Source organism: Fukomys damarensis, unplaced genomic scaffold (genome assembly GCF_012274545.1).
Source record: "Fukomys damarensis isolate Sample0158 unplaced genomic scaffold, DMR_v1.0_HiC HiC_scaffold_26, whole genome shotgun sequence".
NCBI classification, from domain to species: Eukaryota; Metazoa; Chordata; class Mammalia; order Rodentia; family Bathyergidae; genus Fukomys; species Fukomys damarensis.
This window is the reverse complement of record NW_022900938.1, coordinates 14,590,012-14,610,997: the sequence shown is the minus strand read 5'-3', so window position 1 is coordinate 14,610,997 and position 20,986 is coordinate 14,590,012. Positions and strand designations below refer to the sequence as shown.

The 20,986-nt window shown below is 36.8% G+C and overlaps 1 protein-coding gene across 3 annotated transcripts in view; it reads right to left on the bottom strand.

Moving 5' to 3' along the window:
- Pde1a (phosphodiesterase 1A) overlaps positions 1-20,986 on the bottom strand; it is a 313,193-nt gene that overhangs the window by 79,260 nt on the left and 212,947 nt on the right. For all 3 annotated transcript variants that reach the window (XM_033756279.1, XM_033756277.1, XM_033756280.1), the window contains one exon: positions 15,163-15,276. In XM_033756279.1, the coding sequence (XP_033612170.1) occupies positions 15,163-15,276 (114 nt within the window). The remainder of the gene's footprint in view (positions 1-15,162; positions 15,277-20,986) is intronic.

Genomic DNA, 20,986 nt, shown 5'->3' with positions numbered 1-20,986 from the left:
GAAAATATCTAGAAATATTTACATGAACTATTATAAGTGATTACCATTTTGGGAACAGTGTTAGGATGGGAATGGTAGAAGTTCTAGCCTGGAGTTCTGTGTCCTTTGCTTTAGAAGAAGCAGTAACATATTGGGAGTCGTCTACTGTTGCCACGCATCTCTTTATTGCATTTATTTTGCCCTTGAATGATCATTGTATAATTTTGGGAACCAAATATAAAGAAACCTGTAAAGATGCTCCTCGACTTACACTGTATTGTCATTTATCAAACAGTGTGTGGTAAGAAATTCCTAGTGAAAGCATAAATGAGTTGTAGCAGAATCACTAAGATAATTATTCCAGTTTGAAGAGAAAAAGTTGGAAAGTCAGATAAATCCTAAATTTAAACAAATTTTGGAAATGAACTCCCCTCTATCTCTCTTTCCTTTGGATTTTTCCTTTCCTTCACACCTGCTTTATGTTCCATTTTTCTCCCTCTACACTACAAGGTTTTGTTGATCTTCAGGTTTCTGATCAGGCTGGACAATGCCGGGACAAAACTTACAATGTAATGTAGAATAGCAACTCTGGACTCTATTATAGAAAGAAAATTGTCACAACAACTTTCTATGCATTTACCTAAGATGTGGCTATATCTTGGACTTACATAAGATCATGTCACTAAAACATAGGCTGTTGTTTTTTGCCTTTATTTCATCTGTGAAATAAACCTGTGCAAGCAGGTTGGTAAAAATGGGATCTCAAATATTACAACTAATTTTGCTTTCCAAATATTCAGTGGCTTGATTGCTCTGTATCCTACTAATAGAAGGGAGAGGGAGCATAGATGTTTACTTTGAGGACTCTTAAGAACTGAAGATTTTGTGTTTAAGAAAAATAACAAGATAAAAACCTAATGATTAGTGCATCTTCCTCGGGAATTCTTAAAATGTACTCCAAAGAAAAGAAACAATAAATATATATGCAAAACATTACCCCTGGTGACCTTTGAGGAATGCTGTCGCTATTGGATATGACTCTTCCTCTTTTGGTCCCAAAGGAGGCAATAAAACATAATGTAGGGGGCCCTAAACACAGGCTGTGTGTGAGCTGTGAAAACTGACCCACACCCCATCAGTAAGCAACTGATTCTTGGAAGCTATTTATAGTCCAAATTGTCTCCTAAAGTCAGATGACACATCTCCCACAGGGCTTATATTTTGAATGAGAAAGTTTGCAGGGAAAGGGAAGTAAAGAAGGAGGTGGCCACGGAAGGAGAGGTCGTGGGATTTTGACTCTTAGAATTATATGTCTGTGAAAAGTATTTCTGTCCACGGTGGACTTTTAGAAAATAGTTACACCCAAGTCCCCACAACTATTTCCAGGCAATTGGTGTCCACAATTACACTTTCTAAGTATTAACATTCGAGTTCTGGGTGTGTTGAGAAATTGGTTTCTAGGTTTGATAGTTTCTTTTTCTGATATACTATTCATGCAAAGGGCATATTTTGACACATGACCAACTCATTCAGTTCTTTGATGGGCTCAGGGCATGAGCACATCTTTTCCACATGTCACATTATATTTTGAAGTTACTTATCATGTAAACTGTCACAAGTTCTATCTTCTACCTTTTACTAAGTTCCATAAAAGGTGGATGAATTGGGGACACTGACAATTCTCGGCTCTTTGCCTGACTGAACCAGGACAGCTGTCTGCACTTTCCCTCTTGCACCTGTCCACTGCCAAGGGCCTTACTTTTCCAGCCTCTCACAGAGGTAAGTGGACCTTACAGCCTCAAGTGTGGTTTCCATCAATCCAATCAGCCTTGAAAGTGGCTGCTTCCTGGCTGCTCTTCAAGATGGAGGGTACACATGAAGGGTGCCTCTTCAGCAGGAGAGAACTAAGAAAGAAGTTCACTAAGACATAGGAAACCAGGTTGAGACCATTGAAGAGACAATTCTGGGGTCTCAGGGCTCAAAATATGGTAAAGGAACACACTGAATAGAACAGGAAATTCCAGCATCCTATACCTGAGAAAAGGGAGAGGAACATTGGCCCCACTGTTCTTCTTAGTCTCTGAGAGTCATAACCCCAGTGGAGGGACACCCTAAAAGAGACCATCAGTGGGATCCCTGGCATGGGGGAGGGGCATTCAGGAAAGCAGCCCCACCACTGTCCAGTGCTAAGGGTGTTGCTGAACTCCCAGGTTCCATGCATCTTCCACGGGAAGCTCGTCCAGGACCGCTGGGGGAATTCAGAAGGGTTGCTCTATCTCCAGTATAGACATTTGTTTGGAGTGATTTCCTCACTGGAGAACCCATTAGTGTTATTTCTTTGATTAACACCCATCTGTGCTCTGAGTTGCCCACACCCTCTTCTCCAACCCTCCCTCTAAACCCCTAAAGGTTATACTAATCCTTCACTCAGGCTCAGAACTATTGAGAATAGAGATAGCTAGTGATTCTGGAGAACTTTAGTGTTTATGTTACAAGCCAGGCAAGAAGTCAAGCTATGGATCATTTAATCTTCATGATACTACTAGGAAGAAGATAGAATTATAATTATCATTGCCTCTATTTTCCTGATAAATAAATTGAGGCACAGCTACCTGAAGTAATTTTCTTAGTTATATAACCAGAGTAACATGGAGGTCAAATTAGGAGGTCAAGTCTGAGTGAGTACACAGAGTCCTTAAGGACTGGGGTCTCCTCCACCTCCACCTCCAATGGAGTTGTCTCTGCATCATGTACCAAGGTGCTTTGCATGTTTTTCTTACAAGGTACCTAGGCTGTCTTCTCATCCACTCACTCAAGCTCTGCCGTGATCTTTAGACTTAAAAATTAGTAGGTCTTTTGCAAATGCAGAGGGGCCCAAGAGATGGGAGGGACATAAAATGAACTGAGATGTGTTATGTACGTGCGTGAACTCCCCCTGATGAATGTAACAATTTGCACTGTAAGCATATACTAATAAAAATAAAAATAGCAAAATCATAATTGGTAAAACAAAAAAAACCCTTAAAGACATTTGGTCCACCATGGACTTTTTGGTCGGAAGAAGCTCAGATTTATTTCCAGTGCTGGTACCTGAATCAACCCCTTGTAAGGAAATAACTCAACATGGCAAAATTCCAAGGTAGTTCAAAGCACATTAAATTGAGGGTCAGGATGAAAACGAGAAATATGCCATATCTATTATCAGTAACCTATTTTCATAGTGCTAAATACATTTAATTTTTCCAGGCCACCAATGTAGCATGCTTACTTTATTCCTTGTTCTGCTCCAAAAGAGATTTAAAATTAATTTCAACAGTTTTTTAAAAGATGTTTATTTCCTTTTTCTGTCAACTTCGTAGCTTTGATCATTGTTTCCTCTGGTTTTGTTAGTTATTTTATTTTATTTTATTTTAGAGTGCAAAGATGAGCATCCTACATGAGAGAGTGTGAACACTGGCTGGGAAGTCAGTTATACTGACATCAGATCAGTTCTCAAGAGGCAAATCTTGGCTAAAACGAGGTTGACTAAGGATAGGGTTGAAGTCAAATCAAGGCTTGAGAAGGACTTGCTGCTTCCTTTGTACTCAGCCAAGGAAGCAGGGCCAAGTCAGAGGGAGGGCTCATCCCTGAGGACAGCCAGAATGGGCCCCATAAATGCTGAGGGAAAACTCTCAGGAATTGAGTTGTTTGAAGAGCTGGAATCAAGATTATATTTTGGAGTTTTTTGTGGATGGAAATGGGGGAGATGGGTGGCCTCGCTGATGACTCTTGGCTTCCCACCAGGGAGTCTTCTTTGCTCAAAATCATGTCTCAGAATATTCCATTAGGCACAAAGCTTAACATTCCACTAATTACCAATTTGTTGATTAATAAGCATCCTCTGTGGATAGAAAAACTGCCTCTGGAGTCAGATTTCTGGTTTTATCATCTATTAGCTGTGTGATCTTGGGAAAATGCTTCTTGTGTGAGTCTCGGTCCCTTTGTTAGTACAGTGGATGCTAATATAAGAGTCTGTAGTGGTGTGGAGGTGAGGATGGAAAGTACCAATGCATAGAGAGCATTTAGACTGTCATCTATCACACCGTGTGCCCTGGTATACTTCCAGCCAGTTACAAACCCACATGAATTAGACTAAGTAGATTTTTCTGTTTCTAACATGTAGAGAAAGGAAGATGTCATGGTGTAGCAAGTATTTGAGACAAGGTGGAAAGGAGATAATCCAAATGTTAGGGAGCCAAAGAAAAGTAAGGATTCTAAGGGTTATAAGGAGGCACTAGGAGCAATCTCCAGAAATAAGTTTTATCTTCATTAAAATTGCATTTAAAATAGACAAATTCATAAAGGCAGTAAAATAGATACAAGGCTGAGAAGAGCAACACTAGAGAATTATTCAGGAGTACACACTTTCTCTTTGGGATAATGAAAAGTTCTGGAGATAGATGGTGATGATGGCTGCGCAACAATTGTAAGCACCCTTAAATACACTGATTTGTATACTCCACGTACATTTACCATTTTAATAATTCTGAAATGTATTTTACCACAATAAGACGATATTTGCCTGGTATTGCTTTTCCTGCCTCACTTTCCAGAGAACAGATGTGTGATTTTCCTAATCAGGGAAATGAAACATGGAGAAGGGCATTGCGTGCTCCAGCTGTGTCCTTTCCAGATTTCCAGCTCTCTGGGTGACTGATGCACACTGAAGTTGGAGAACCACTGCTCTCCACTTGCATCTTGCCAACTAACAGGTGCTCTCTGCCAATAAAATGAGAATTCATTCTTCCCTTTGACACAAATTTAGCAGCATTGCTGATTTGCACAATGCCCATTATTTCACTGAGAGTAATGGAGAATATTGATGAGTTCAAGGGCAGGTAGAAGAATTATTAAAAGCATCTTCATTGATGAATCCTTTGTTACAAATTGGAATCATCTGTATGAAACTTGGTCACAAAATAGAAAAGTAAATTAATTACTCAGCTAAGCAGGGCAAAGGATGAGTAGTGGAAAGGGTGAGGGAATATGTAGAAGACAGGAGTGTGAGGGAAAATGAGGAAGATATATCTTTCTAAACCCATGAGGGAAAAATGGTAGCGATCATGACAATAGGAGTTAACTGTAGTCAAACAGAATTATAAAATAATTGCTAGTGGATATAGAATATCCTGTATAAATATTTATTAAGTAAATTAATAAGTGTATAAAGCCATAGGCAATGCACCTCTAGTCTTAGAGATTGTAAAAATATTTAGGTATTTATAATAGCTAAGTAAGAGCTCGTATGAGAAATAAAGTAATTTTTTATTTATACCTTTTGATGCATATGTTTTATATGTTAACATTTTCAGTCAGGTTCTGTTCCATCTGTGAAAATGTTATCAAAATACAGTTTAATAAATATTCCCTGTTACCTGCTGGCACTTTTTCTGTATAATCTCCATGCTTTCGCTCACCAACTCAAGCTATATGTGACTCCCAATTACTCGAGAAATGACAAAAGCCTTGTCCTTTCTTTTGAGTTTCAAAAGGTAGGACCCACGGAAGAAAGCAAGGCCCAGGCAAAGAAAATAGAACAATAGTTGATGAGTTAAAGCCATGTTTCCATGCTTGTTATTATCCAAAACTTCCCTGGATCCATGGGGAGGAGTCATGAAGGAAAGCAGGAGAGGTTTGGAGAAGATACACTGCATCCTGTCTGACCTCCTAACCAAGACAAACCATGAGAAGGGTGACAGCACCTGCCAAATAAATTTTCTAGGGTCCTGGAACAGAACTGGATGCTCTACCCCAACCCTGACCCTGAGCAGAACCTGGAGAAGAGCAAGATCCCTGTGAAGAAACCATTGCTGACAGAAAGGCTAGAGACGCCTCACAGAGAGAGCTGACTCAGACTACACTGATGGGATGGAAGGAAGGAAGGGAGAGAAGAGATAAAGCTAGGCTTTCTGACTGAATGTAGAAGAGGAAATTCCCTTTTTCTTAATGGGAGAAATTTAAGCATGGGATTTCCATTACTTGGTAAATCTGCTCAAGAACCACCTATGTTGGTTGGCCATATCCTAGGATCAATATGTTCTGTGGGCTGCCTTGGAAATTTAACCAACCAATTGATTTGTTTTATGGAGAAATGGATTATGCACTCTAAGTAGCTAACTTAGCATTCAGCATTATTGTTCAAGTTTATTGCCAGGAGAGTGGGACCCCTGGAAGGAGCAGAGATTTGAAACATGGGTTTGGAGCAAGGCATATCAACTTGGCTGTCTGTATTCTCCCAAAGACAGGAGACATCAAACTAAAATCAAAGTGGCTTAAATAAAGTGAAAATGTTATTTTCCTGAAGAAAAAGAACTAAGGATCTGTTGACTTCAAGAAAGATTTTTCTTTTAAATCAGCAGGTTAGTAATATCATCCAAGATTCAGGTTTCCTTCCTCTTTCTTTTTCATCAACTGTAATAGCACGTTTATTTTAGTGCCCTTAGCATATTGTTTGCATCCATTTCAAACATCATACTCATATACAGCAGCACCTTTTTTCTATGGAGAAAAGACTTTTTGCCAAGAGCACTCAGTCTTTCTTGTATCTGATTCTCACCAGCCAATCACATGTCGATGTTTAAACCCACTGGCTAGGAAACTGGAGACTAACAACTGGTTAAAATCAATTAGTATTTACTCAATTAGTATTTACCTGAGCTGAGACTGGGCTTTTAAGAGAAGATAAAATAATTTTTAATGTGTTCTGTTGGTAAGGAAGAAAGGATATTGGCAAAGTTCCATTTAACTTTGAACTTATCTCCGATTTTTAATACTTATACTAAGTAAGTCAATTATTTCTGCATGCCTCAAATTCATTAATTTTATAGTGGGAAATATAAGTATCTAATTCATAAAATTTTATGAGAATTATATGTAATAGTATGTGCAAATTATAAAATATACTGCATTGTCACTAGAAATGTGTAATACAGAAAATAATATATTTTTCAAATCCAAGAAACATTCATTTATATTTTATGACCCCAAATATCCCAAAATGAGATCTTAAGAATATACGGACTTCTCTTGGTCAATCATTTCTCAAAAGATCTGGTTAGATTTTTGTTTCATTTTCTCTAGTGAGGCACTTTTGAAAGTTGATATGAAGTAATACATCACAGATGGACAGAAGCTATAAAAGCCAATCAAAAGTAGTGTGACTTTTTCTAAGCCCAGTTTTCATACTCCATCTACAGGGTGAGAACAGCCCACAAACACAGCCCTCCAAGCAGCCACCTCCCTGCAACTCACACCACAAAAAAGGAATTCATAGAAATCCTAATTTTTTTTAATGATTCACTAAACTCCAGCGATGTCCTACTATATTTCTTTCAAACTGCTTTCTTCAGTGTTAGCCAATGGAAATAGCCTCCAAAAATACAAGAGTCTGTATTTATAAATGCTCCCTCACTAAACAAATAATCAGTAACCTTCTCCTGCCACCCTCCTGGTTGCCATGACAGTTTAGCCATGAGCAAGGCTTTATAAGGGGATATTGGAGGGCGGGTAAAACTGCTGAATTCCAGAACAAAAAGGGATCGAAGCTCTCATCTGCCATGTGAGAAAAGCAATGGCGACAGAAAAAGATGTCTCTTCCCCAGAGGCTAAACATTAGTAGGAACAAAGCAAGGAAGCGGTTGAACTTTCAGTCAAGATCTTTCCTCAATGTCACTCATAGACCCTGGTCCAGGTCTCCTTACTTGTGCCAATAACGTCAACATTTTAGTTTTCACAGTGAAGAAGATGTAGTAGTCATTTATGAAAGCACTGTCCTCCATTCTCAATTTTTTAGGCAAGTGACGTAAGTAGAACTGACCTCATATCTGTCTCATGGGATGGTTGACCATTGAACTTGTGCATTCAATTCTTCTGGACACAAAGGTTGTTTAAAAGATAAGCATATTATTCAAGGAAAGCAAATGAAATAAAGATATGTGTATTGGCTCCTGTGAGAAAGAAAGCCTTTTCATTCCTGCTGGATTTGACAGTTTGAAGATGTAAAGCTTAGAAATACTGACAATGAACAGTATCTCACTGCTACATTTGAAGGCATGAGAAGAGATACTTCCAGAGCAAGCAAAACAGGTCAATCCGCTGACATTACTGATGCCCTGAACAAACTAGTGCTTGTAATCAACACTAGTCATCAATGTTTTGTTTTAGCTGGCTCAGTAGGGTTTCCTATGAATTACAATTGAAATAATCATTAAAGTTGTTCATTAGTTCCATTCTTTTCTACATTTCCTTCTTCCTTACTTTAGCTATCGAAGCCGCACACAAGAGCCAATGTCATTATGATGTCCAGGCTGTACTGATTAACCATGTGGAGTTTGTCGCGTGGATGCCTGTGTATGGCAATCCATTCTTCATATTTTGGCCACAACTGGTGTTGCACCCTTACTCCAGGATTAAAGTCAAATGCTAACCAATTTTTCTGATTTTACTGCACTCCTCAGATGTTTGTTTGAAGAGCTTTGGTTAGGTACTAGTTAACACCATTTTCCACCAATGACTGGCTAATTTTCTTTTTTCCTGTGTGACTTCCAAGGCAACTTTGTTCCCATCATTTGTTGGTACATTTTAGGTACAGTTACATTCATCATTGGGATCTTGTACCTTTACATGATGTATCTTGGCTCTTATTTTTTCCCCATTCCCTTGCCCTTCCTTCACCCCCTCCACCCTTCCCTGTTTTACAACAAGGCAATTTCTCGACCTAATCTTTTTGAGAATTTTTTTTCCCTACACTAAGTAAATTCTAGAAAACCAGAATTCCCTTCACGGAATCATTCCCCATCAATCCCTCATACAACCGTAATCTGATCAATTTTTTCTCCTGCTTTGACTTCAGAAGAGTTGTGGATTTCCTAACTCATCCAGTGCTTCTCCCTGAGTCATTTCACTTACCCTTTTTGGGAACCTCACTCTCTGCTAATTTGCCACTGCACATTCTTCACTTGATCTTAGGCCAAGAAGCGTCGCCCACATTCTTTAGATATGCTGCCTGCATCTGTGTCCTTTCTGTCCCCTTTGGTATGTCCATGTCTAATCTTGCGCACTCTAATCCCCTTGCTGTCTCGAATGACCATCCCACCCCACAGTGCTGCTTGGCATTTTCATCCTTACCCTTGACTTCAGCTAGTCATGTAACATGGCCACCTATTGTGATATAAAACCCAAGAGTTTTTTTTTTTTAATCTTAATGGTTGAAGGTAATAAATACAGACATTTGGAAAGTCAAAAAATCATCCGGTTCTGCAGAAACTTTATTTTGCCTTCTGTGCAGACTGCTCTTTTGTTCTATGAAAAATCTTTTGAATAGGTCTTTCAGTTAGCACTAAAATAAAGTGAAAGCACTACTCTGGTGTTTAGAAAATTGAGACAGTGGGGTTCCAGGAGGCTAAGCTTGTCTAAATAGTAAAGCACAAGTTGTTTTCACTTTGGGTACAGCTGCACCACGGCAGATTCTGTGTCTTTTAGAGGACTGGCTTTTTTTAAAATATAGATTTAGATCGCACATTTTTTTCAAAATGGGTGTTGATCCCGAAAGGTGAATGTCTAACATGACATTAATCTTGATTGCCCTTTCCCTTATCAGGAGTTTGGAACTTGAGATACTGAACTCAGGATAGGAAACCGTGGTGAAGGACCTTCCATGGGGCATGGTAAACCGGCTTCTCTGAGATGGGCAGCAGGCCTGAGAGGACGGAGAGGAACGCACAGTAAGGAGCCTCTCTGAAAGGGCTGACGTGAAGGCTCTGAAAGCACCTATCATTGAGGACTCCAGAGGAAGAGACTCTGTTCATGCTTAGGAGTCTCGGCACAGATGGAATTAATGGGGCAATAAGTGACCTGCATCGGAACAATTCAGCAGTTGGGAGCCAGAGCTGGCTGCAAAATGACGGATCAGACTGGGAACTAAGTCAACATTCATTGGACATTCTCAAAATTTTTAGGATGGGAAACTCTCCAAAGAGCAAAGGAAATTGAACTGTTAAAAATTAACATCACAGAAAATACATTGGAAAACCAAAACAACAAACCCTAAGGCTCCCAGGTTATAATTCCTCAAATTATGTCTCTAATTGGCATTGTATTTATAACTTCAGTGCCCATCTATCTTGCATGTTCCAGACATTTTTGCCCTTAACTCTCTTATTAGAAGCTGCCCCTTCAACATGAGCAGGGAGAGCTGAGCCAGAGAATAAACTCGTTCATAGAAAAAAAAAAACTGCAAATCTAGTCATATCTGATTGGGATCCTGACCATAAATTTTGACCCGCTGTTATTCCTTCTGGTTTTGATTTATTGTTACTACTTTGTGTTTTCTGTTATAACTTACCAGTGTGGTTATCTCTTAGCCTCTCTGCTTCAGTATTGATTCTGATGCCTGGGTTTGTCTTTATGATTCTTTACCCCCTGTTTCCTAGCTCTCTGCGCATCTGTGTCCCTAAATCTAATGACAAATATGCATTTACAGGGACTTCGGGAACTTAATAAATACTTGATAAATGAATAAATCCCTCTATGAGTTATTTCCATGTTCTTAGCCTATAAGGCACCTGCCTTTATCATCATGCTGCCAGACTAACTTCTTTGGAGGTGCTGATTAACATCAATACTTTCTCACTCAAGATAATCTATCGCCAAATTAAGGACCTTTCAGGTTAATAAGGCCTTCTAGTCCATTGAAGATGCCTTTATAGGGATGCATAGTTCTATATTAAAGTTCCCTTCCATCATTTTATGCTTTGCATACCTTCCCTGGTTTACTAGAGCCCAGTTGAATTAATTTTCTCAAGATCAGAAACTGCTCTCAAGAAATTATTAGGTAATTTCCTAGTAGATAATTTATGTATCTTGATGTGTTATGCATTTCCAAAGGGCAAAGTATATTTGCTTTGTGTTAGTACAATAGAATAATGATTATTTTCCAACTTTTATTCTGATAGGTATTATACTACATTTAATTTTCACACTACCTTTTCATAAAATGAGCATTGTCCTAATTCCTACTTTATAGATTAAGCTAGATCTTATAGATGTTAATTTCTTAGAGTATTGAGTAAAGGACCCAGACTTTGAACAATCCACTCTTTCCAAGTCCAATGTCTTATACTCTAACAAGGATAATCATATAACAGATTGGCTAGCGTTAACCAAAATAAAATCATAAGTTATGTTTTTATGAGATGTTAGCACAATATCCAGCTCTGAAAGTATACCTCCCAGCCGGCTGACTGCCCTGCTATGCATGAAGCCAAGGATGCTACTTTGCTTGGCCATGTCCCAATCCAAATAAGGACAAACATTTTCTTTTGCTTTTGAGGCCATATGTTTCTGGATTACAACTGTGCAACTTTGAAAAATAATAGCCTCTAGGGTCACATCTGAAAGCAAGACTCTTAAAATATTGGCATTTGCCTATAAAAAATTTCTTTTTAAAAAACAAATGGTCACATTCACTAGGGAATTTCATTATAGTCCCCAAAAAGGTCAGAATTTAGTTTCAATCAGAAATTTTGTTTTTATTTTTCTCACCAAAATGATCTTTAAAGAGAGATTTAAAAAAAAAAATTTTTTTTTTTTTTTTTTTGGAGACAGGGTCTCACTATGTAGTTGAGACTAACCTGGAACTCACTATGTAGCCCAGGCTGGTCTCAAACACACAGTGATCCTCCTGCCTCAGCCTCCTGAGTACTGGGATTACAGGCATGCGCCACCACGCCCACCTGAAAAATTTTTAGTCAAAAGCCTAAAGTCATTACTGCTTAGTAACAAGAGGTATGTGTGTGTGTATACACAAGTATTTTCAACTAATTAGCAATTCCTCATTTATCCTATGTTCCTATATATTGACCATTTTCTTCAATACAATCAACTTTCCAACATCTCCAATTGTTTTCTAGATATATATTTATACCTATATAGGAAATCAAACCAATTAAGTATTACTGTTCTAGAATTTTTTAAGATGAATGATAATTTGATTGTAACAACATAGCTCTTAGAGAATTCATAAGAGGTAGCATTGGGTCTAACCAGAGGCATGATGGTAAGTGATTAACAACAGCTCTGTAGGAAAAACCAAATCCTGATCTATAGCATTTGACATTTCCCATAGTGTAAATAGCCCACTGTGGTTAGTTTCCAGCTACCAATGTATCATTGCTGAAGGCAGAATGAGGAAGGGATGAACCACAGCTGGACTTCCACCTACCCAAGTTAAGGACACTGACTGCACATGGACAGCCATCAAAACTCCCAGTAAGTCTCTGAAGTCACTTGGATTAAATGTTACAGAAAGGTTGAAGGTGAGCTTTGTAGCCTAAACTGGAATTAAATTGCCAGAACTCTGATTCCACTATTTAATTTACTCTAGGGTAATTTACATAACTTTTTGTGATTTAGCTTCTTCATATACAAACTGGTAAAAATAGATTTTTCTATCTCTTGGGTTGCTTTGATATTTAAATAAATTTTAGTTCTCTTAATAGTAAAATGCAGACAGTGACATTTACTCTGACAGCTGCATAGGACTGTGGTGACACTAATGCAAGATGATAAAACTAAAAGCTTTTTGAAGATGATATAACTGTGGGATATTATTCTTAATCCAATTTTAAAATGCTAATGTCATAGAGGTTTTAAAATGCAAGAGTGAACCATTTTGTGTCATTTGAGTAAAACCTGGGCATGAGCTATTGTTGGGAACTGGGATGTTTTGTTGTAAGGAGTAGAAAACAAAATGCAGCAAAACAATAAAAGAAGTGCCCTAAATTTAAATTTCTATGACAAAATAGTTAAATATCATGCATAACCATTTCCTTACAAAAGAGCAATTTTCAAATGACCAAGAACTATGCTTTAGATGTAACATATTTGTTTAAACGAGTTAGGGATTATTGGGAACTAAGTTAACAAAGCATTTAAGGAACCATGCTTTTCAGGGAAAGACTACATAAAACTGAGTGAATATAACATTATCTATCAAATGAAAGATGCGACACATAGGAAAACCAGGTAATAGTTAGCATTATGCTATTATAAGATGAAAGATGCATATCCAAATATGTTCTGCTTAAAGGTAAAAGTTCATAAGTTTCATTAATCTAGGATGTCTGCCAAGTACAAACTGAAGAAATCTTAAACTTGTTTAACTCAGTCAATTTGTAAAGGAACAAAAATTATAAACACAACATTAAGGTTTTTTTAATTCATATTTGACTTCTGTTCATCTCCAATGATCATTCCCATTTATGTATATTTAGTAAAAATCATGAAAACAATTCTGGAAAAAAATTGTAATCTAAAAATATGCCTATGACTCCTCCCTAGATTTATAACTCTAAACCCAGCAGAGGGATTCTGTTCTGTAAACCAAGAAAGAACCAGCAGGACAGTGCAACCCTCACTGTAGACTTTTCTGCTGATTAGTAGTGAAAATCATCATTGCTGGATATTAAAAGGTTCAAAACATGACACAAAAGGGCTTCCGAGTTCCCTCATTTAGTGAAAGAAGTAAAATGAATGACCATGTATGTTTTTGTGCCACCTTCCAAGGAAGGAGGAGGAAAATATACAAAAATAAGAATTTGTAATAGCTCCCTGGGAAAATACAGAAAAGATTTCTTGAGTGAGTGGAGTAGACTGAAGCTGAGATAAAGGTATGACTTTTGTGAGGCACTGTTTTCATTGTTTTAATTTTTTTTTTTTTTTTTTTTTTTTTTTTTTTGTGGCTCTTTTTTTTTTTTTTTTTTTTTTTTTTTTTTTTTTTTTTTTTTTTTTTTTGGTGCCGGGGATCAAACTCGGGTCCTTGCACTTGCAATGCAGGCCACCGAACTGCAGAGCTAAATCCCCGGCCCTCATTGTTTTAATTTTTAAATGTGAATTTATTGCAAACATTGTTATCAAACATTATTTGTGTTTAATGCACAATTCACACAACAACGAATCAAAACTTCAATTTCATATCTAGTTCAACATTTTTCATCCCTCCCAAGCCCAGGACTGACTCGGGCACAGACACCTTCAGAGGGCTCAGAAGGGTTCACATTCTATGTCCTGTGCTTACTCTGCAGCTTCTGGCTGTTCAGCATCATGGTGGGACAGGCCAGCGGGTCTAACCAACCTGCTGGCTATGGTGCTCTGTGACAAAGGCCCTCTCATTCTTACCTGATGGGGGACATTCCTTGATCACAAATGACCTCTTATATTTTGGCTTAAATTTTACAATCCCTACACTGGTTCTTATACCAATAATCACCCTAGTATCCATCTTTCTTTTCACTATCTGATGTCAGTACCCTTTGGTCCTTTGAGACGCTTCTATTTCAGCTTCTTTATAGCTCCGGGAAAATCCCAGGCCTGTTCTGAAGCAAACTTCAGAAGTACACATCCTTTCTTCTATAGGTTCCCTCCGGGCTCTGAATTCACAGGTAGCCCTCATTACCTTGTCAGCTTTGTCTTTTCTGAGTTGAAAATCAAAATCCATTCTCAGTACTCTCTGAATAACAAGAGAAAGTTGGTCAGAGCTGTTGGGTTTTGCAACTATCCCCTGAAATGCAAGTTGACTTGCTGAAAGTCCTAGCAATTGGCTAGCAACCTTCTCCAAATCTTGCTTTCCTAATGGAAAGCTCTATGATGGTAGCAAGGAGGCTAAACTTTGGTGATGGCACTCTTGGAACTACCCGCTAACTGAGTGAGGCCTCCTCAGAGGCTGTGACAGATACATCTCATGAGAATGGGTGAGCAGGTAACACCCTCCTTCTCCATAGCAACTCTGAACTTTCAGAGAATAGGGAAAGTCCTCTCATTAGTGAAAACCAATACAAGCCTACACATGTCTCTGGCTTTTAAATCTGGGTGTAAAGACAGTGAAGGTGCTGGAAGAGGAGCCTTTAATTACTTTTCATTTTATCACTTTTACTGTTTGGCTATTTTATTATATTCAAGAATTTGGATTTAAAATGTATATTTTTTAAAAAAATGAAAAGGAACCTTTCAAATTTTAATGAGATTTTGATTGTGATATCATACTGAGATAGGCTAAATTTCTGTTTGAGGTAAAAGAAGGTGAAAAAAGAGGAACAAATGAGGGGAGAAAAGCAAGGAAGATAAAAGGCAGAGGAGGTGAAGACTTACCTTGTTTCGTCGATATAAACCGCTTCCAACACTGATGCTGCATATTCAATATTCTTCTTTAAGTCTACGACATTGACATCACCTTTTTCAAGCTGCTTCACTAAGCATCTTAGTCTATTTCAAAAAAGTAGCCAGAAAGAGAGACATAGATTTATTATAAGTATATGGAAGAGAGAACAATATTAAACTCACAAATCAAGTGAGACTTTTGATATCACTACTTCTAAGTCATCAAATAGAAATTTTTTAGAGCCTTTTTGTATAATTCAGACCAACCTTTATCACTTAAGCAATTATTTTTTTTCTTTTTATTGAGTTTATTGGTACATTCTAGGTACACAGTGCAGTTATATTCATTACTGGGACCTTGTACCTTTACGTGACAGGTCTTGGTTCTCACTTTTTCCCCTTGTCCATGAGACTCACTTCTTCTAATATCAGGGCTGTTGGTAGGTAGTATGAATACCATATCTCAATCATGGTATCCCTGATAATTCTCAATAATATATTCAAGACACTTTCATTAATTACATTCCTAACTCTAGAATTTAGTCTACAGTTCTGCTTCTTCTGTGCTGACCCTATGAGCGTTCTTCTGACTGCTGCAGCAGCTCTTGTTCACTCTATAGTATAATAAAAATAAAAATGAAAAGCAAAAGTTCAAAATAATTTAACTAGGAAAATATTTCATGAATGTTTAGTGGTTTCACTACAGTGATTTTCACCTAGAAAATCTCAAAAATATTACCTCTTGTTTTGGCATAGAATGAAGTGCCCCAATTTTCAGAGAAATTTAAAAGCATAGAACTCAGCTGAGTCCCACCTAGAATCCTGACTTCCAGAGACTGTGGGATAATTGAGGTTATTGTTTTAAGCCACTGATTTTGAGATACTTGTTTTGAAGCAATTAATATCATAGTGAGGTAGTACAACTTATCTAAATAAGTTTGTAACACTTTTCCAAACTTACGTGCATTAACTTGTAAGTCAAATATTTCTAAAGATACCATCTTATACTAAGCACAAAGGGAATTTATTGTTTATATATTTCTCACTATATATTACTGTATGTATAAGCAATGTGAAGGCAATTTATCTATTTTCTTAAATAAACAGTGAATTCCATTCCTATTCTAAAGTAAAATGTCTGTTTTTATGTCTACTTTTAGGCACTAATAGGCAAAGTAGCAGAGGTGGTGATTCACTTTGGATAATTTCCAATGACAAAGCTTAGAGTATAAGAACAAGTTAAGAGTTTCAGCAAGATATTTGACATTCCTTCACGCATTAAAAAATCTTACTTCTCTATGAAAAAAGAATGCACACCTAGATTAAAATTCCTTAGGAAGTTGTAAATAAGTATTTGTACCATTTACTCTCATATAAAAAATAGCAGACAATATATATATATGTTAATGTACATATATATATTTGGATGTATATGAATACATTATAAGAACATATAAGAATACATAGTCAAATATGAATGAGGGTATTTGAATACATATATAAGGATACACATACATTAAAACATATATTTTCAAGCTGACTTCTCTTCTTAAGTCCTTTGATCTCATATCCCTGCTGGCTTTTACTGTTTAAGTTACTTACTAGGTACACATGGAAATCTACCTACCGCATAAGTCCTTTGAAGAAATCCTAAGTCCTTTCCTTTGTGATCTCTCCTTACTTAGAAACTAAACCACACTTCCTTTGTTCCTTGCTAACAACACTGGAATTACTCAGACTTTTATGATAGCTTCATTTTTTGTATGTAACCTTTTACCTTCAGTTGTTTTCTCATTGACTAAAAAAAAAGTTATCAGGTATGCAAAGAAGCAAGAAAATTGATCCATCATGAGGATTTTTAAAATACTGAAATTGATCCACATATGGCCAATGTGATAGAATTGGCAAACAAAGATGTTAAGATGGTTTTTATTAAAATAGAAAAGCAACATTATACTGATGCATTTAACAACTCAGATAAAATGAACAAGGTCCCTAAAAAATACAAATGACCAAATCTCAAAAGTAGATAAACTGGAGGTGTAGATAAAAAGCTTCACTGAGAAGGGAAGGAGATTATGCTGGAAGGGTACCTGGAGATGTTAACATTAGTATGAAAATGTGAGCACAAGGCAGCGAGGCACACAATACCACCTGTTAGCACAAGAAGCTGCTGCACTATTTCCAGTAAGTCCTGCTGGCCTCAGCCTAAAACAATACCAAATGATAATGAGAATCTGTAAAGTAATGAAGTTCTCTGTTCTGAGGGTCAAGACTCAAGAAATTGAAACCTAAGTTTGGTGTAAGAAACAGGGCTTATAGATTTAGAGCCTTTTCAGATACATTTCTCTCATATTGACAAATATAATTGTAAAAATGCCATTATATCTCTATTTTATGGGATATACAATTCCCAAGCCAATTTATATCATTGAAGAAAATGAAAAAAAAAAGTACAGTGTGAAAACCACAGTTAATAATACTGTATGGTATACTGGGAATTTGCTAAGGAAATAAAGTTGAAGTATTTTCACCACAAAAACAAATGTAATTTTGAAGATAATGGATATATTCATTTGCTTGACTGAAGTTATCGCTATATCAAAATATACTATATAATATATATATAAAATATAGTATGACAAATATTATTAGCCTTTAAAATACACTTACATGTTTATAGTCTACATTTAAAGGAACAAAGTAATTCTGTTGAGACAGAGAATACAGTTCCTCAGTGTTGGTCCCTCAGTATCTGGTGCCAGGAACTCTGTGGATATCCAAATCCAAAGATTCTTAAGTCCCTCACATAACATGATGTATTATCTGCTCATAATCTATGTACTGCTGTACACTTTCCATCTCCTGTAACTTATCTATGATACCTAACTTACTGTAATGCCATGTAAATAGATGTTACACTGTATTGGGGAGGGACTAATGACAAGGAAAAAAGTCATGTTCAACACAGATGTGATTTTTTTTTCCCTGAATGTTGTGAATCCAGTTGGTTGAATCCACAGATATGAAACCCAGAGATACAGAGGACTGACTATATGTGATGAAAATGGTTTTTTTTTTACACTTGATCTTAGCCAAAAGGCCAAGAAGTGATAAAAAAAAGGTTGTTTTTTTTTTAAGTAAAAAGAATGCTTATTTCCCCGTCTCCAAAATTCACAATTTAGTAAACTAGCTATCACTTTACTTCAAGAGGTATTAACTTTAAAGAAACAGAAATGGACATTATGTAATTCTAAGCATGTTGGAGAATCCCTTTTTTTAAATTAATTTTATTGATACATTTAATGCATACAGTATAATGGCATTCGTTGTTGGAAATTTGTACCTTTATATAATCAATCTTGGTTCTTATTTTTTCCTCTTTCCCCTACCCTCCCTTCCATCCCTCCACTCCTCCTTCTTTTTCATTTTCTCATATTAATTCCATTCCCTTCTTCCTTTCCCCTACCCATTCCCCTCCCCCTTTGTCCCTTTTCTTCCTATTACACATTTTCTTTATCCAGTCTCGCATTGGTAGCAATTGGGCTCCTTCCAAGTTTTAGCTATTACAAACTGTTCTGCTATGAACACGGTGCACACATGGCACTGTGGTGTGATTCTTTAAATTCTTTAGGGAAGATACCCAGCAGGGGAATAGCCAGGTCAGATGGGATTTATAATCTTACTTCCTTGAGGTACCTCCATACTGATTTCCACAGTGGTTGCCACAGTCTACACTCCCACCAGCAGGGGAGCAATGTTCCTCTTTTGCCACAGCCCCACCAGCATTTGTCATTGGTTGATTTCATGATAGCAGCCATTCATTCTGTGATGAGGTGGAATCTCAGTGTTGTTCTCATTTGCATCTCTTGAATGACTAGTCATGCTGAACATTTTTCATATGTTTATTTACTGTTTCTATTTCTTTGTCTGAGAAATGTCTGTTCATTTCAGATGCCCATTTTTGGATTGGGTCTTTAAATTTGGAAGGTCTGATTTTTTTAAAGTTCTTTATATATTCTAAATAGTTGACCTTTGTCTGAGGAACAGCTGGTGAAATATTTTCCCACATTGTGGGTTGCCTCTTCACATTGTTGGTTGTTTCTCTTGCTGTGTAGAAGCTTTTTAATAAAAAGAGATCTCACTTGTTGATTGTGCTAGTTAATGGGCAACTGAGATATTGATGATCCTCTGAATTTCTGCTGGGTCCATTGCAATTTTACCCTTTTCATTCCTATTTTCATGGATTTGGGCCTTTTCTTTTCTTTTTTTTGATAAGGTTGGCTAAGGGTTTGTCAATTTTGTTTATTCTTTTGAAGAGCCAACCCTTGGCTTCATTGATTTTTTTTTTTGTATGTTTTCTTAATCTCCATTGATTGATTTCTGCCCTGGCCTTTATAATTTCCTCCCTTGTATGAGCTTTGGGTTTGTCCTGCTCTTCCTTTTCTAGAAGTCTTGAGGTTCAGCATCAGGTTGTTTAATTGTGTTTGCTTTGTTTTCCTAATATACATATTCAGTGCTATGAATTTCCCTTATAACACTGCTTTCAATGTGTCCCATAAATTCTCATATGTTGTATTGTCATTGTCATTTAATTGTATGAACTATCTGATTGCTTCTTTAATTTCCTCTGTGACCTATTGGTTATTCAGAAGTATGTTGCTCAATTTCCATGTGTTTGGGAAATTCTTGTGGTTTCTTTTGCCACTGATATCTAATTTCATCATACTATGGACTGATAATATACAGGGCACCATTTCAATTCCTTTACACTTTCTTAGACATGTTCTATGAGCAAGAATATATAGTCTATTTTGGAGAACAATCCATGTCCAGCTGGAAAGAATGTGTATTCTGGTTTTGTGGGGTGGAACACTCTGTAAGCATCTGTTAAGTTCATTTGTTCAAGAATTTGAGTTCTAGTATTTCATTGTTTATTTTCCATCTAGTTGATCTATCTATTTGTGACTGGGGTATTGAGGTTCCCCATTACTATTGTGTTAGTGCTTATTTGATTTTTTATGTCTGCTTAGTATTTGTTTTATAAATTTGGGTGCACTAAATTTTTTGGACCATATATGTTTATGATTATCATCCCTTCCTCTTGGATTATTCCCTTTATAAAAATGTAGTGTCCTTCTTTGTCTCTCTTAATCAGTGTTGGTTTGAAATCCACTTGATCTGCAAAGAGGATAGCTACTCCTGCTTTTTTTTGGTTTCTTATCACATAGAGTATTATTTGCCACCCTTTAACTTTCAGTCTTTGAGTTTTTTTAATTGTGTTTCTTTTATGCAGTATATTGTTGGATCTTGCTTCTTGACCCATTCTGCAAATCTGTTTGTTTCTTTGATTGGTGAATTGAGTCCTTTAACATTGATGGTTATTACTGATATGTATTGACTTACCCTTGTCATGACTTTGTCTTTTTGTTGGATTCTCCCCCTTTGCATTTAATTTCTTGTCATGCCTGATGGATTCATTCTGCTGTGATTCCTGGGGTTTTGATCCTCATTGTTTCCTAGGATTTTTTTTTTTTTTTTTGGAGTGCTGATTTGATATTCATGAAGTTTCTAAAGTGCTCTTTTTCATGAAAGTATCTTATTTCTCCATCAGTTTTGATGGATAGTTTTATAGGATATATAAATCTGGGTTGGAGGCTGATTTCCTTTAGAGCTTGAAACACATCACTCCAAGCTATTCTTGCTTTGAGGGTTTGTGTTGAGAAGTCAGTTGCAATTCTGATAGGCTTTCCTTTGTATGTGATTTGTTTCTTTTCTCTGACTGCTTGTAGAATTTTGCTCTTCTGTTCGTTTT